Source organism: Uloborus diversus, chromosome 3 (genome assembly GCF_026930045.1).
Source record: "Uloborus diversus isolate 005 chromosome 3, Udiv.v.3.1, whole genome shotgun sequence".
Taxonomy (NCBI): Eukaryota; Metazoa; Arthropoda; class Arachnida; order Araneae; family Uloboridae; genus Uloborus; species Uloborus diversus.
The window spans coordinates 181,854,029-181,870,085 of NC_072733.1; the positions used below are offsets into that span (position 1 = coordinate 181,854,029).

The 16,057-nt window shown below is 30.4% G+C and overlaps 1 protein-coding gene across 1 annotated transcript in view; it reads left to right on the forward strand.

The window, feature by feature from the left end:
* LOC129219079 (ubiquitin carboxyl-terminal hydrolase 20-like) overlaps positions 1–16,057 on the forward strand; it is a gene marked incomplete at its 3' end in the record, with an annotated part of 54,793 nt that overhangs the window by 12,993 nt on the left and 25,743 nt on the right. Inside the window, exons 4-9 of the mRNA XM_054853398.1 lie at positions 2,012–2,128; positions 2,211–2,406; positions 2,948–3,017; positions 3,194–3,307; positions 7,550–7,628; positions 14,089–14,901. Of these exons, the coding sequence (XP_054709373.1) occupies positions 2,012–2,128; positions 2,211–2,406; positions 2,948–3,017; positions 3,194–3,307; positions 7,550–7,628; positions 14,089–14,901 (1,389 nt within the window). The remainder of the gene's footprint in view (positions 1–2,011; positions 2,129–2,210; positions 2,407–2,947; positions 3,018–3,193; positions 3,308–7,549; positions 7,629–14,088; positions 14,902–16,057) is intronic.

Below are 16,057 nucleotides of genomic sequence, written 5' to 3' on the forward strand. Positions count from 1 at the left end.
TTGCTTTTGCATGGCACCTCCCCAATTAATGTTTGGTAAAGCTTCTGTCATTTGAATGCTATTTCCAAGAAATATTTTAGAACTCTGAATGTTATTAAATTTTTGTATTAAATTAGTAGTGTATTTTGAAATAAAATAACTTGATAAAATCATATTTTTCCCTCAAATAATGTTGTATAAAATCTCCCATTTTCTCCCATGAAACTTTGGCCCAGTCTCATGTTTTTTCATTTCATAAGGTTGACAGGTATGTGTATGTCTTTGAAAACGAATTTAGAATTCTTATTCTGAATGGTCACCGAATGTAAAATATTAGTTTTAAATTTCCTATAATATTTTTTTTTTCATTGTGTAGGTAATTATTTATTTATTTTCAAGAAGTTCACTTAGTTTGCCTATGTAATTATCGCTTTATTATTCTCTTAAAAATGTATTTTTTGTTAACGAATTAAAGGAATTTAACCACTGCATTTTTTATGCAAACAATGGCTTTCCAGTAGGGCAAAGAGAGGAAACTATTATCATTAGTAACGTAAATCAGAGAAATTTCGTAAACTTAACCCGGGAAAAGTCTGAGAATTTTTTTTCCCAGTTGCCCTGAACTGATATCCAGCAGGAAATATTTTCATCGTAGATTTCTTAATTTAATACCTCAAATACCTTTAAATGTTGCTTTATGATAAATTATTTTTAAAAATCCATATTTTACTTTCACTTTATTTTACTCCATAACTTATCATTGTTTTGCTTCAACCTGCATCAAAACATTGTTTTTCCTGCTCAAATGTAAATCAAATGTAAAAATTATGCTTTGATAGTATATTAAAGCATGTATTATTTTTTGAAGGCTTTGGTTAGCTGGAAAAAATAAAAAAAAAACTTAGCATTACGCACGGGACATTTTTTCGAGAATCTCCCTTTAGAGTAATATCTGTAAGCATTTGTAGCCAATTTACTTAATTTTTTGCATTTTCTATTTTCCATTGTTTTTTAAATACAATTGTTGGGTTTAGTCATTCAAAAGTAATTTCAAACAGAAAAGCTGTAACACAAAAATATCAACATTTAATTTACCTTGCAGCTTCACACTTTTCCTTCCTAGAATGAAAATATTAAAACTTTCAAATTGGACTCACATCTTTTTTGCCCTAAGTGTAATGTTATGACAATGTAATAATGTAAGCTCCATCACCATCACATATTATAGGTATTCAAATAACACAAAAATTTATATACATTGTTTTTGCTTGTAATGGTTCATATGATAAAAAATATATACTTGATTTGTCTTAAGTTACATCTTAACTGTTGTTTATATCTATATTAGCTTAAATCAAATAAAAGCAGTTTCACTTTTTTAGTTCCTAATCAAGAACCCATAATTCTTGCAATATTTTTAGATATTTTGATGTTATAAAACTGCATCTATATTTTGTTCTTGTATACCTGTACTACATTTTACTCTTACATCTGTTTTTTGTTTAAAAAAAATTCTCTAATACAGTGCAGCCTCGTTTATCTGGACTAACTGGAACCAAAATCAATTCGAATAACAAAAATCCGTATAATATGGGTAATAAATTAAACACATTCTTAAGTAAGAAAACTAATCTTTTATTGCAGAAAAAAAAGCAATGCTTTGTAACAAAATTGCATAGGATCCTTTGTTTTTCGCAAATACTTTATCATTTACAGTTCAGCTGCCGTGGTGTCGAGCTGATGCTTCAACAAGTACAACATGATGTTTGTTAGAATGCTACAATTTATTGCAAAAGCTATATAGGAGTTGTACATTACATCAAAATAAAAAGATAAAAAGAGAACATTTGGCTTAAAAATAGTTCAGTTCTTGCTATCATAATTTATAATTATTATTTAATCGAACATAATAATTTTAACTCTATAAAATTGATCTAGAGGTTCAGAGAGAAACAAGGTTTTACTGTAACTGCACATTGTATATATTTGATGAACCTTTCAAAATGTAGTCTAATTATGTTGATATTTCTAGTCTCCCTGTGATTCATGTGATAATACTGGACCTAATTTATGGGTATGCCTTCATCGGGACTGTCTTTATGTTGGTTGTAGTGATAATGTTAACTACCATAGCATTAAACATTATCAGGTATTTAATGTTTATTTAAAGCTTTGTTTGGTTTTAGTTTTATGTTTTGAAACTTTATTAAATTAACTCAACTTTCTTGCAGAAAAACAGTCAGCATTCTCTTTTCCTAAATCTTACTACTCTACGAGTTTACTGCTTGTTGTGTGAGTGTGAAGTGTTTTTGGAAAATAATGACCCTCCTATTCCTGGGATGCTACCATCTCATCCATTAATGAACAAATCTGATACTGATTCAGAGGATGAGTCAGAAAGTCGTGGTGAAGGCTTAAAGCCAAAAGGTATGATCAGTATAAATTCTTACTCTTATAATATTTTATGCAGTAAACTCTCTACAAAAAACATTTTAAACTATTTTAGTTGGAATTTTGTGTTAATATTATTTTTCTAACATTTTGTTTGGTGAGCAGATATGCTTTTTAAAGCCAAAAATTGCTGATAATTAGGAGAGTTCATTTCCTGAATGAAATGTTTCAAGCTTGCATAAACATGGGCTTCAGCAGAGAAAGGTTGTTGTAAAAATTGGGGATGCACCGATTAATCAGCAATAGTCTGCATCGGCCGCATTGACGAGGATTACTGATCCGTTAAATTTTTCTGATTAATTCTCAGAAAAATTATTTTTTAAATAAAATTAGCAAGATTTTCATTTTTGTTGACATTTGTTTCTCTACTTTGACTATCAAATCTTGATTTTGTTAATTGGATACCATAAAGTCTTATTTACTTCTCTATTTATATATTTTTCAAAAGTTCAATTTTAATCATCATAATCCTTTTAGCTGGATCAATTCCCCTGCTCATGCTTTAAAATTTTTTCAGGTTTGACTGGCTTACAAAATCTAGGCAACACTTGCTATATGAATTCAGCTATACAAGCATTATCAAACTGGTATGACTTTCAGATGTCTTTTTCCTTTTTTTGAATTTCTTTATGCTTTAAACTATAGTAGGTTGGTGCTCAGTTTGTAATTATTCCTATTGTTTATAGAGCTTATAAGCATTTGTCCAGAATTTGTCTGTAATTATTTCAATTTTTTACTAATTTGTTGCATTTTATCCCTGAAGCCCTCAATTATCAAATTTCTTCCTGGAATGTGGAGCTTTTGTACATTTCGAAAAGAAACCAGGTTTATCCAAGAGTTTTTTGAGGCTCATGAAGGAAATGTGGCATAAAAAGAGGTAACTTTTCCCCCTCAAAATTTTGATTTTTTTTTCCAAATATGTTCAAACTTTGTGTGTCTTCCTTGTCACTTTGTAAAAAATGTCTCCCCAGAGTACTAAATGAACTTACGTAATAATAAGGTATAAAATAATGAGCAATGAAATTAATTGAGTAAATGAATAAGTTGATGATTTGAATTGTCATTTGTTTTGTTCAAAGGAAAACAGCATACGTGAGAAATATTTTGTCCTCCAAAGAAAAAATCAAATATAAACGCTTGTAGGCTTTGGTCCTCAGAACTGAGTTTCATAAGTGGCCAAGTAGTCAACCCCCTGACAGCTATTGGGGAATGCTTGTAGTACCAATACTGTACCAGCCTAGGCTCAAAAGATTCGTAGAACTAAATGTTATTGATGTAGGATAAGTTAGGTTCAAAATCACTTGCTTCCCTCAGTTAGAGACAGGTATTCTTTTATAAGAGTTCATTTGCTTTTAAAATTGGTATTGAACATATCAGGACCTTGAAAGGGAAAGAACAAATCCCAAAACCATGGTATTGAGAATTCAATGTTAAGTTTTACAAATTCGCTCTTTCTCTTCCAAGATCCTGATATTTCTTTTTGTTGTATATGGTTGAAATATGGTCTTGTGCAATGTCATCAAAAAAAGAAAATAATTTTCTGAAACATTGATTCCATAATTATCTATTTTGAAATTCATTCAGTTGAAATTATTAAATTGTATGGAACTTCCAACAGCATTTTTAGCTATTCAAGTTTTCCTTTAGCATTTGATAAGTTTATTGTGCAGTGATGTAAAAATTCCTGCTATCTATGCAGAGATAATTTTCAGTAAACTGTCCTTAACCCTTTCACCATTCTCTACTGTCTGCGAAAATTTCTTCCTAGCGACCTACTGTTTTTCGCTGCACATTATGCTGTTTTCTCTTCACTGCTCTAACTTGCATCTAATTTGCAAAGGATGAATGTGAATGAATATTAAATAACTTATTAACAAATAAAATATGATTATTGTATTGAAAAATATACCCAAATTGTACAGTATTTCCTCGTTATATCCCACTTTTCAGAGAACAAAGAAAAGGCGCGATACATCCTAAAACACTATATAACGGAGGTCACTAAGAAAAGTTATCTATCCAACAAACAAGTAAAATAGCATTTGTTCTTTTTTAAATGATTTTCATGTGGTTTCGATTTAATTCACGAATGTACTACTATCGGGTATTAAAATTTAAACAAGAGTAAGCATTCCAATATCCTCTCATTCTCAATAGGCTTTTTAATCCCTTTGATTTGCTGTAGAAAGGATGTGAAAAGTAAAAGTAACCATATTGTTTGCCCATCCCATCCTGCACTAAAAGTATTCATTGCTTTCAATATTCAGACGAAAAATATCTTTTGGCAGAATTATTAAAGATAACTACAGTAGACCCTCATTTTACGTGGGGTTTACGTTCCATGGAAATGCCGCATAAATCGAAACTGCGTAAATTGAGATTAAGTTGTAGTGTTAAAATAGGGATTAGGTTTTGTAGATAAAAAAAACTACTACATTCAGGTGATTACTAATTATATAATAAGTTTAATGTGTTATATCAATTTTTATGCACAACATGCATAACGAAAACATAAACTAATTTTGTGTTCTGTTTATAAAGAGCCAAAAAAAAATTATAAACTGCCAAAAGATTATCATTGCCAAAAGGCAATGATAGTCTTTTGGATGGCATGATGTCGGTATCCTCGATGGTTTTCGCCTTTGTCATACCTAAAAGTTTTAGTGAGTTCTGAACTGTGTGAGTTGAATAACTTTACTTCTAGAAAGAGCTCGGGAACTCTAGAACCAATCGCATAAAATGTCTCCAGTGGCCCAAGCTTGATAATTAGCAAGCCAAAATGCAGTTTATTACATGTAATCTGCAATTTTTAGGAGTTTGTATTTTGAAAAAGGGGAAAATTTTATCTGTTTGCATTGCTGCATCTGCATAAAATAAAATAAAGATGTCAAATCGTAAACCGCTTATAATCGAAACCGCATAAAATAAACAAGTGTAAAATGAGGGTCCACTCTATCCTTGTTAGACCACAGGACAAATGCTAAAATATACTTTACAAAATGTGATAACTAAAACTGAAAAACTTTTTCAGAGGCCTACAAGCATTATGGGTTCAAATGTAAAATACTCCCACTAAAATAATTGCACTTCTTTTTTAAGACAGCAGAAGTGGAGTTGTTCTGGCACTGTTCTTTGTCATTTCTTGTAATTTTTTTTTTTTTTTTTTTCAAATTTTAAGTACAGAAAACCTCAATTTAACGATTGTCAAAGGACTGGAAAAAGTTATTGTAAAATCAAGGATGTCGTTAAATCAAGGAGCATAGACATTCAATGCAGTCAAATCCAGACCAGTGAAATATCATTAAATCGAAGTTATACTGTTTTAAATTTTGTAAATGTAGCTGGTTAACACTCAGTTGATATTATAAAATCAAAATAAAACTGCAGTGTCATTATTTTTGCATGTTACTTAGTTTTTCAGCAATCCAACTTTTTTTTACACTTTCCATTTTAGCTTTTTGCATGAAAAGCGACACACACACACACACACACACACACACACACATATATATATATATATATATATATATATATATATATATATATATATATATATATATTGCATGCATAAATACTCGTGACAGAAAAAAAGTCAACATTTGTTTCAAGGTAATTAAAATCAAAATTTATGTTAAATTTTGAATGATAATTTTTTGGAAAGACAATACTTCTTTTTATTTGTATAAATAAGTAAAAGATGCTCCTTCTTATGTAATCCAAAAAGTAAAGATTTAATCTGGAAGAATTTTCCGTGCAATCCAAAGTAGTATAGCTCCAATTACCTCAGATTTTTGAGATTTGACTGTGTGACAAATCACAAAAATTAAATGTTCCAGTAAATATAAGCAAAACAGTAAATTTAAAAATAAAAATCAAGTACTGCTTGATTAATTTTCCCTTTTCATTTTCAAACATGAACCCAATGTTGCTTCAATGGTGCCACTGTATCGTTGATTGAAAAAAACTTCCATTAATAAAAGCAAACAAGTAAAGAAACTCATTTTAGTGCAGTTTCAATGAAATGTGTTTACTATAACTGTAAGAATAAATAAAACATCTGTACCCTTTATTTTTTATCTAAGTTAGCTATTATTTTTCTTCATTGACAAAATAAGCACTATGCCTTACATTGGCAGTGTTTGTTATTATAAGTGAAATAAACTATTTTGATTTTGACACATTATTCGTTTCCTGTTTGCAAAAAAATTTGCATATTTTAAGATGGAAACATTGCATTTTCTTATTAAGCACACTCATATTATAGTGCAGGTTTCATTGCGCGGTCTATGTATCATATTCCTTATATGTTGGTAAGCCAGGAAGTTAATGAGTAACACTATGTAATAAGCTTTTGTAAAGTTCTACTTCTGGTTGGACTGCGTTGTTTTATCTTAAATTGAGCCACAAATGTATCAAAAAGTAGTTATATGTCTGAGATTTCATTCTTGTGACTCACGGTGGTATTTACACGGTTCTCAACTCTTATGTTTTTATTCTTTTTTTTTCCTAAAGTTTTTTTCAAATATCATATAACTGTTGAAAAGTTTTCTTCAATACTACATTATTCTTCTGTGTAGCGAGGTACTTAGACATACAACCAAAAAAAATTTTGCCTAAACGTGCTGACCCCAAATCTGTTCTACTGCAATTTTATACAAAATTAAATATTCATGTACTGGAAAGTTTGAGTGCAACTCAGATCCAGTGTATTAATTGAAATTTGGAGAGGAAAAGTGGCAAGAGTATTTAGTCTTTGAACCATTCTATTTTCATCTTGAGCTACTTTACCAAAATCTTTTCCCAAAAAATAGAAGGAATATATAGTTTCAGAAACAACTATTTAGCAGCCTTAAAAAGCAAAGGCATTCAAATTGCAGCTTCTAAAATGTCCTCTGTAAATATACTATTCTTCATGATATTTACACATGACACAAAAAGCAAATTTTCTTATTCAATAGTTATAGATTTGGTGTAAATGGTTTGAAAAAAAAATGTTTCATTCAGTTTTTATTAAATAAATTCCTTTTCATTTTCTCAACTAAAAAATTAAATGAATTTAAATTTTATTTTGTGTGTGTGTGTAATAAATAATGCATATTAAGTAATACTTATTTTTTAGGCCAAGTTATGTAGTCCCATCTGGCATAGCATATGGAATAAAAATGGTATTCCCTGTTTTTAGAGGATATACGCAACAAGTAAGTTTATATATACTACTTTAACTTTCATTTGTATATATCTGTTCAAGCAGTTGAGGATGCTTATTGTTTTCTCATATATACTTGCCCGTTTCATTACTTTCTTGAAAATCATAGTAATTGTGCTTATAACTCTCTGTATAGCGAACACTCTATTTAGCAAAGTTCTTTTTATAACGAAGCATGTTCAGTGACACAGAAAGTTAAAAAAAAAAAAAAAAAAAGCATGCAAATCTGTCAATCTTTAAGTGAGTATCAAACGGCCGAATTTCTCTATTGCTAACTTGTTATGGGGAAGAAAGTCAATGTTTCAGAAAAGAGAAGTCTTTCTTCTGGTGCTTTTGTCGAGGCTTACTCATTCTATAACTTCCTTATTTTGTCTTTAAACATTCCTTTCTCTTTGTCACATGTGGTGATGGGGAGAGGGGTTTCAAAGGAGGAGGGTAAAGTTCCTAGAGGGGGTGAGGTCTCCTAGAAATGTTTTGATGCTGGGCTGGAATCTCTTGAAGTGACCATGTGCACGTTTTGCTCATTTTGCCTTGTTCTGCAACGTGGTGCATTGTTCTGAAAATGTTGAAGAGAAAGTGTTGACTATAAAGGAAGAAATTTCACTTGCCAATGATGTTAAAACAGCATTAAGAAGAAAGATGTAAAATAAAGAATTCTTGCAAATAGTGTATCCACTATACTAAAAAATAAGAATTCTGTTTTAAGTAAAGCTGATAAAATGTGCAATTCCAATGCAAAACAAGTAGGATTGTGCATGTATGACGATGTCGATTAAGCCGTTTTAAAATAGATTCATTCCGTGCATGATCAGAACTTACCTTGGTTGAAAATTAAACTTAAGTAGAAATTTACTTTTTTCTGCTTTGCAAAGTTTTTATATAATGAACCTTTTCAAAGGTCCCTTGAGACTTCATTATATGGAGACTAGACTGTACTTAAAAAAACAAAATTCTCAACTTAATGTAAAAAATAGCGTAGAATCATTCATTCAGAGTAGAAAGTGACCAGAAAATCCTACCAATTTATGAAAAGTCAAGGAATTTCGCATTTCTTAAAAAGTTGGGCAAAAGTACAGTAATTTGCATATTGGTGAGAGATGTTTTAAAGTAGAAAAAAAGAAGCTTGTCATCCTAAAAACAAAAATTTGTATCGAAAGTTAAGAGAACTTTAGTGAGTGAGATAAAACAGCTGATACATTATAATGCTACAAATAGTTCTCTTTGTGGAAAAAATATGTTCCTTGCATAAAATCCAGCTCTTCTTCAGAAGAGTAAAACTTTTTTTCAAAATGAGTTTAAATGTTATATTTATCTTTGATTGAGACAAATTAAAACCTATATATTAAAAAAAAATATTCTTTAGGTTTTTTTTTTTTTTTTTTTTTTTTTTTTTTTGCCAAAATAGTTTTTGTTCTCTGGTAAAAAAGCACTATTTAACAAAAAAAAAAAAAAAAAAGAAAACATTGCCTAAAAGTTTTTTTGAACCCTTGATAAAATTTGGAACTTTCTCATTGGAGTGTTTAGTAATTGCCTCCTGAGATACCAAATTTTATGTTTTAATGTATCTTTTTTTTTTTTTTTTTCATTTCGCTCTTTTCCAAAGTGTTGCAAATATTAGTGTACCCTTTAATGCCACTAAATTAAGAAAAAAAATGCACACTTAGTTTTATGTGTTTCTACATTTATTAAATATTGGAATACTTGATTTTAGTGAATAATATATATATATATATATATATATATATATATATATATATATATATATATTTTTTTTTTTTTTTTTTTTTTTTAAATTAAGAAAAAAAGATGAATATAAACAAATTATCAAGACTTTAATGTTCCTCCTTACCCTATTAATTCTGCATGGTCAGGCCCGGCTCCAGGGGTAGGCGACTTAGGGGAAAACCTAGGGCGGTAAATTTCGAAATTGAAACATATTTTTTTTAAATTTTGAATATCTGTTTCAGCACCAGAAGATTCACTGTTTTAGTGCCCTAAGACTCACTGCTTCAATGCCAAAATAATATTTTTTATAATTTAATGTGTGTAACAATGCTTGGACATGTAAGACATAGTTCAGAATTTTTCAAGAAATTCAATTTAATTTTAGAGGTGGCAAATTGCACGATTTAAGTCTTTTGAAACTATTTAAATCTATTTCAGTGCCATAAGATTCACTGCTTTAATGTTAAAAAAGATAATTTAAAGTGTGTATCAGTGCTTGGATATGCAAAACTCAGTTTGGAATTTAACTAGAAACTCGCATTAATTTTGAGCAACTTACTATTATTTATATTTTATTAGTGTATTATTATTTTATATTATTATTATTAATTTCTGGTTCAGTGGGGGGGGGGAGGCACTTGTCAGTATTGCCTAGGGCGGCAGAACTGCTGGAGCCAGCCCTGACATGATACTAAACAATATATTTATTAATAGAAATTGCCTTTAAAGAAAGCAATGCTTCAATTGTTATTAGAATTTTTATAACACTGGATTTTTAGAAGGATATTTATTCTTCTGAAAGATCTACTTTGATGTCTCTGAACAGTAGCTAAACCAATATTTTTCATCAGCATTGACAAGACTATTTTGCTTCAAAAAAAGCTTGAAATCAGTAGTCAAATACTTACGTTGACTTTTATTTAAGATTTTCATAATATTCTTTTTTTTAAATAGATATTATAATATATATATATATATATATATATATATATATATATATATATATATATATATACTTTTGTACTTATACTGCTGAAGCTTACCCTTTTTTTTTGTCAGCTTTATTCTTTTTGATTTTAGGAAGTTAAAAGTTTTTCAGTTTATATCATAATCAATTGAAGATTAAACATTTTAATGTTGATTTTCAACAATATACATTAAATTAAGCACTTAATTCATGTTATATATATATATATATATATATATATATGCAATGTAGCCAGAGGTTTCTTTGGAGAAATTTGGGTTTGCATATTTCACAAACCATATTATGTTATAAACTAACAAATCACAAAACATTTTATGAAAACTGATACCTTACGATGTTTTTCAGTTTTAATGGACCCTCTACCTACTTCTTTCTTTGAATTGCAGACTAGATCATATTTTAAAAGCTTTTGACACACCCTAAAGGAAGTATAATGTACTAATGAAGTTTTATGCATTTAAGTTTAGTCTGATCACCATACTACTCATTTAATTATTTAAACCAGATCTTTGCATTTAGCTGAGTCATGTGATGTGTATCCTATTGTTACCAATAAACAAATGGATAGATTTTGACTTGGAGTTAAAAAATTGGCTTTGAAAAATTTTAACTCTTTCCTTTAATTCAAGAAACTAATTGTAGAAAATAAAAATTGTCAATAGAAAACATGATTTTTAGATTTTTTTTTCTAATCTATTTTCTATTTGGCATTATGTTCAAAAGATTGCATTCATTGGTACAGACATCCAGTTCTTGCTTCTGTATGGTGGTTCTTGAAAATTTCTTTACTTCTACATTGGTGTATAACTAAACATATAGAGGCTGCATAATTATTGAGATAAAAGTTAATACATCATTGCTCCAGCTGTGTTAAGGCCTGGAATTTTAGCCAAATCACTGCCAAGTCACCTTCAAAAATATATTCATATTGAAAGTAGTAAGTGATATGAATTCAAACCATCTATACTAATATTATAAAGAGAGAGAGCGGATTTTTTTTTTGTTTACATATTCAAGGTAATCTCCAGAACCATTGTGACTATTTGAAAAATTCCTTCACTATGTAAAAGGTGCGTTCTTACTGAGTGACATAGGCTATAAAATATGCATATATATTTATACTAATTTTTTAAAACAATAGTTTGTATACGCTACCAGTTTATGTTTCGAACCGTTTTGTTCTTATAAACATAAAAACAGACACCGATTGTACTGCTTCTGCAATAGCAGTTTCACTAAAGGTTATCTTTCAGCTGAATGCTGAGGGATAAGAAGCAGGGAAAAAAATTTCTCAATGTCAGCATAAAACAAACACCAATTACATGCATTTGGAGTCTTCAGAGGATAATGTGTTAAGCATTCTATTTACTTTAGACATAGCAAGTAATTTAGAGTCACTAAATGTTGTGCTTCAAAATTTATTTAAACGAATTATAACTGAGATTCACTTCGGGCACATTAGTTTTTGAAGTTACTGGGAAAAAAAACATTAAATGCATGTGAGAAAAGCAATTTTTTCGAAGAAAACACTAAAAGAGGTTGAAATTCATCCTGGGATTGAAAAAGACCCACCTCTTAGTAGAATATACAGTATTCATCCTACTAGCCAATCGAAATCTTTTTACTTAAGAATTTTAGGGATATTTTTTATTTAAAGAATTTTTGAACATTTTCGTGGTCTAACATATTTCCAAAGTCTTTTGACAGTTAAAGGTCCTACAAACCTATCAATTAGCACGTATAGAACTCGGTCTTATAAAAAAAGACAAACCTTGGAAACTAACTTTATCTGATATGTGTAACTTTCTGACTCCACTCTTAAACTCATATTTTTCTTATAACTATTTAAACTTTTATGAAAAATTTTAGATCCTACTGTTTAATGAAAATCATTTAAAAAAAAACTCTGTGACTACATATTGCAAGGAGAGCGTAAGCAGAAATACTGATATTGTCGTTCAATGTCAAACAATATAAACCAAAATCTAATTTTTTTAAAAAAGGCAAAATTTGTCAATGAGCCGGAAATTCAGTATTGGGCTTTAGTTTGCCACCACTGCAGAGAATCCATGAAAAAACACCGATAAAAATAGGATTAGTCCATGAAAAACAGGAACGCAAGTTAATGTTTTTTGGCATACCTGGTGGAACTGGAAAACTTAATAAAATCAGCAGTGGCCAAAAATCGACCAACAGGTAGCCTGGCTTTTACGATGTTTTTTACGGAACTGCTGGGACTTCACTATGTGGTTAAAAACTGACTTTTCTTCATTTAAACTACTTTGAATATCTCCTGCAAAAAGTCTCCTTACGTTACGCGAGAAAAAAAACTCGCCACTGGGAAAACTTCTTCAAGATGGCTAGGTAGGCGTAGATATAACCATAAAAGGATAAAAAAATTTAGACAAAATTATGAGAGGTGTCACCCTCGTATTTGTTGATGACTTTTGTCAAACTCTTCCTGTGGTGCCCTAGAGGAATGCGTGCAGATATACTTCAATCCTGGTTAAAGTCGTCTCCCATTACTAGAGTCTTTTATTACAAAGTAACGAGAAAATACCTGGAGAACGAAATATATCAGTTAGGAAATTCTCTATAAATGATTTGATCCTCAATTTTTATCCTGAAACCTAGACTCTTTGTCAAAAAAAAAAAATACACATGGACGTTCAAGAGGGCTATTGGCAATATCCTAATAATTTCACTGTGCAACTTTAACCCTATGTATGCAATGCAATTGGACCCCAATTAAAATCACTGAGGAATAATATGATTTAGAGTATTGTTCTTACAGCATCAGCAGTAGATGATTTGGCTTATGTTCCTTGCATCCCCATGGTCCCTGCTTGCTTGCTTTTCCAATTTAATTGATTGCAATTTTGAATGAAAAGTTCTTATGCCGTCACCCTCTTTAAATCTGAAGTTCAAACGCACAATTTTACAATGCATAGTAAAACAGTGCATATGGGAAGAATTAGGGAAATTAATTATTTTCAGATCTCATTAAAATAAAACAAAAAATGTTGCTTACTATTAAACTGTAAATTAAAAACACACACCATAATATTTTTAAGGTAGATAGTTTTCTTTTAACCCAAACAAGTTCGGGGCGGGCCGCGTGTATTGAATAAAGGTCCACCTGCTTATTTAGATTTTGTATCAAATAGTTCAATGCTTTCTCCCTGCTTTGCTAATGTTGACTTTTCAGAAAATAATATTTTTCTTCACTTTTCTAGGGTTTAGCATCACCTTGACAAATCTTCTAAATTGCAATGCAATAGATTTCAAACAGTCACAAAAAGCCTGAAAGAGTCTAGGAAAATTTATTTTAAAAAATGTGTAGTTTCTGTGTTTATACCAGCATTCAAGTTATATCGTATGAAAATTTCATTTCCTAACCCCCTCCCCCCCCCTCGACACAAAAAGTACTGTAATTTTAACAGTTATTACTATTTTCATGCTATTGTTAAAGAAAAATTTATGTGTACTTGTGGATATTTATTTATTCATTATTAAAGGCTATTCCTTTTTTGTTTTGCATGAAGCTCTTTAAAAGTTCATGATGAATTAGTTTGTGAAAATGAGAAATATTGTGAATAGATTTTAAATGAAGATGTGTTTAATATTATTTAATATTCAAAACTGAAATATTGTATATTGAGCTGTATATTATAATAAGCTTTAATATAAATATATAGGTAAAGTTAAACCTAAGATTTATCCTCTCTTATTCTTGTAGGATGCTCAAGAATTTCTTAGGTGTTTCATGGATCAGCTTCATGAAGAACTGAAAGAGCCTGTAGTTGAAATGATTGGAATGTCATCTACCCCTGAAAGTCAGGAAGAATTAGATAGTGCCCGTGGGGATTCTGCCATTCCCATTTCAGACGATTCTAGTCAATCAGATGGTGATTATGAGACATGTGACTCTGGGTTAAGCAGTGAGATGAGCTCTTGTGCTGATGAAATTACAGATCCGCAAGAAAAAACTTCAGAGCCGCCTATTATTGAATTGGCAGACCTTTCGGTATCTTGTTCTACACAATTTTCTACCAAGCCTGCTAAGGTAAAAGCTTCAGATTCTCAAAGTCTTATAAATTTGGATTTAGGCAGTGGTGACTCCTCACTTGTTGAAACTGTGTTAGCTGCAAATGATGACAAAAATAAAGACTACAACCCAGACCTGTCTATACCAAATACTACCAGAATCAATGAAAATATTGGTGCTGGAGATTGTTTTGTTCATAATTCAGAAGCCATTCATCATCACAACGATAATGATTCCACTTCTGAGATAAAACCTGAAATTCCATTATCCTGGAATGAAAAACATTCAGCTTATCCTACTAATTTGCCAAGTTCTCTTTCATCTGTGGTTAAGGGTACAGGTTCTGTTCAACAAGTCATTCAGCATAAACATGTATCTACTCATTCTCTGTTTTCATCTATGTTTGCTGCACGAAAGCGGAAACCTATCCAATATCGAAGCATTATATCTGATATATTTGATGGAAAAATTTTGAGCTCAGTGCAGTGTCTTACATGTGACACAGTAAGTTATAAGTAACTTTATTTATTTTCTTAAGTTTTGATTTTTTTATTTATCAGTAAATTTTCAAAATTATTTTAATGAGCTATAATAGTGTCTAATACTGTCAAACCTTGTTAACATGAAACTTACCGGACCATGAAAATTATTTCATGATGTCTGGAATTCATCTTGTTTAACCCATAACAGGGGAAGTGAGGTCTCACAGACCACTCAAAAGTTAATCCCACCACCCCCTACTTCATTTTCAGTCCGATTGAATGGTTTTTCCAGTAGCTTTTTGTTTTGTGATCTTGAACTTGAATCCCTTGCTTATCAGTATCTTTTGGCACATGCATCTGGTTTAAATTTCATTGCAGTGGTCTGTGAGCCCTCACCTCCCCTTCAGTGTTATAACTTTCTGCAGTAGTAGACACGGCTTTTAACTTTTGCACCGCGGAAGAGATGTAAACTGTTCGAAATAAGGTTGCTAGTTGATTAAAATGTTCTTAAAAGGTACGCAATGAATGCTAAAGGGACAATGAGAGCTTAATTATTTCTGGAAATATGACGCGATATACTAATAGTTTAGGTGATGTCAAAAATTTTCAGTAAGGTGATATAATCAATTTTCCGTTGCTAAAGTGTTCGTTATGTACTTAATAACTAAAATGAAATCATTAATAAATAACAGATTCAGTTTTATTGCGAGTAGTATGTTTTTTACTTCAGCATGTGATTTTTCTAGAAAAAATGTAAGACTCTAGCAAAATGTCCTTGGAAAAGGTGTATTTCGATTCAAAATTCAAAAATATTTTTTTCCCGTGCTAATAAAAGTTCCAAGAACATCTAAGGCAAATTACAGGACTGTATCATATATACACGGTTTTTAAGAAATTTTTAAATAGAGCGGTCTCTGAGACCTCATGTCCCCTGTTACGTCCTACTTTTTCACCTCCCCTGTTACGGGTTAATATATTATTAGGTGATTGTTTACTCACGAGAAGTAAGAAGTATTTCACAAGAAGTGATATTTCAGGTTAAGTGATTTGTTGCTAACACAGTTCGACTGTATTCATGCTCAGTAATAGTAGTTTCTCTCTCTCTTTTTAATCATTAACATCATCAACTCTCGAGTCTTGTGGATAATTTCTAAAGAAACTTTAACATGTTTTCATTT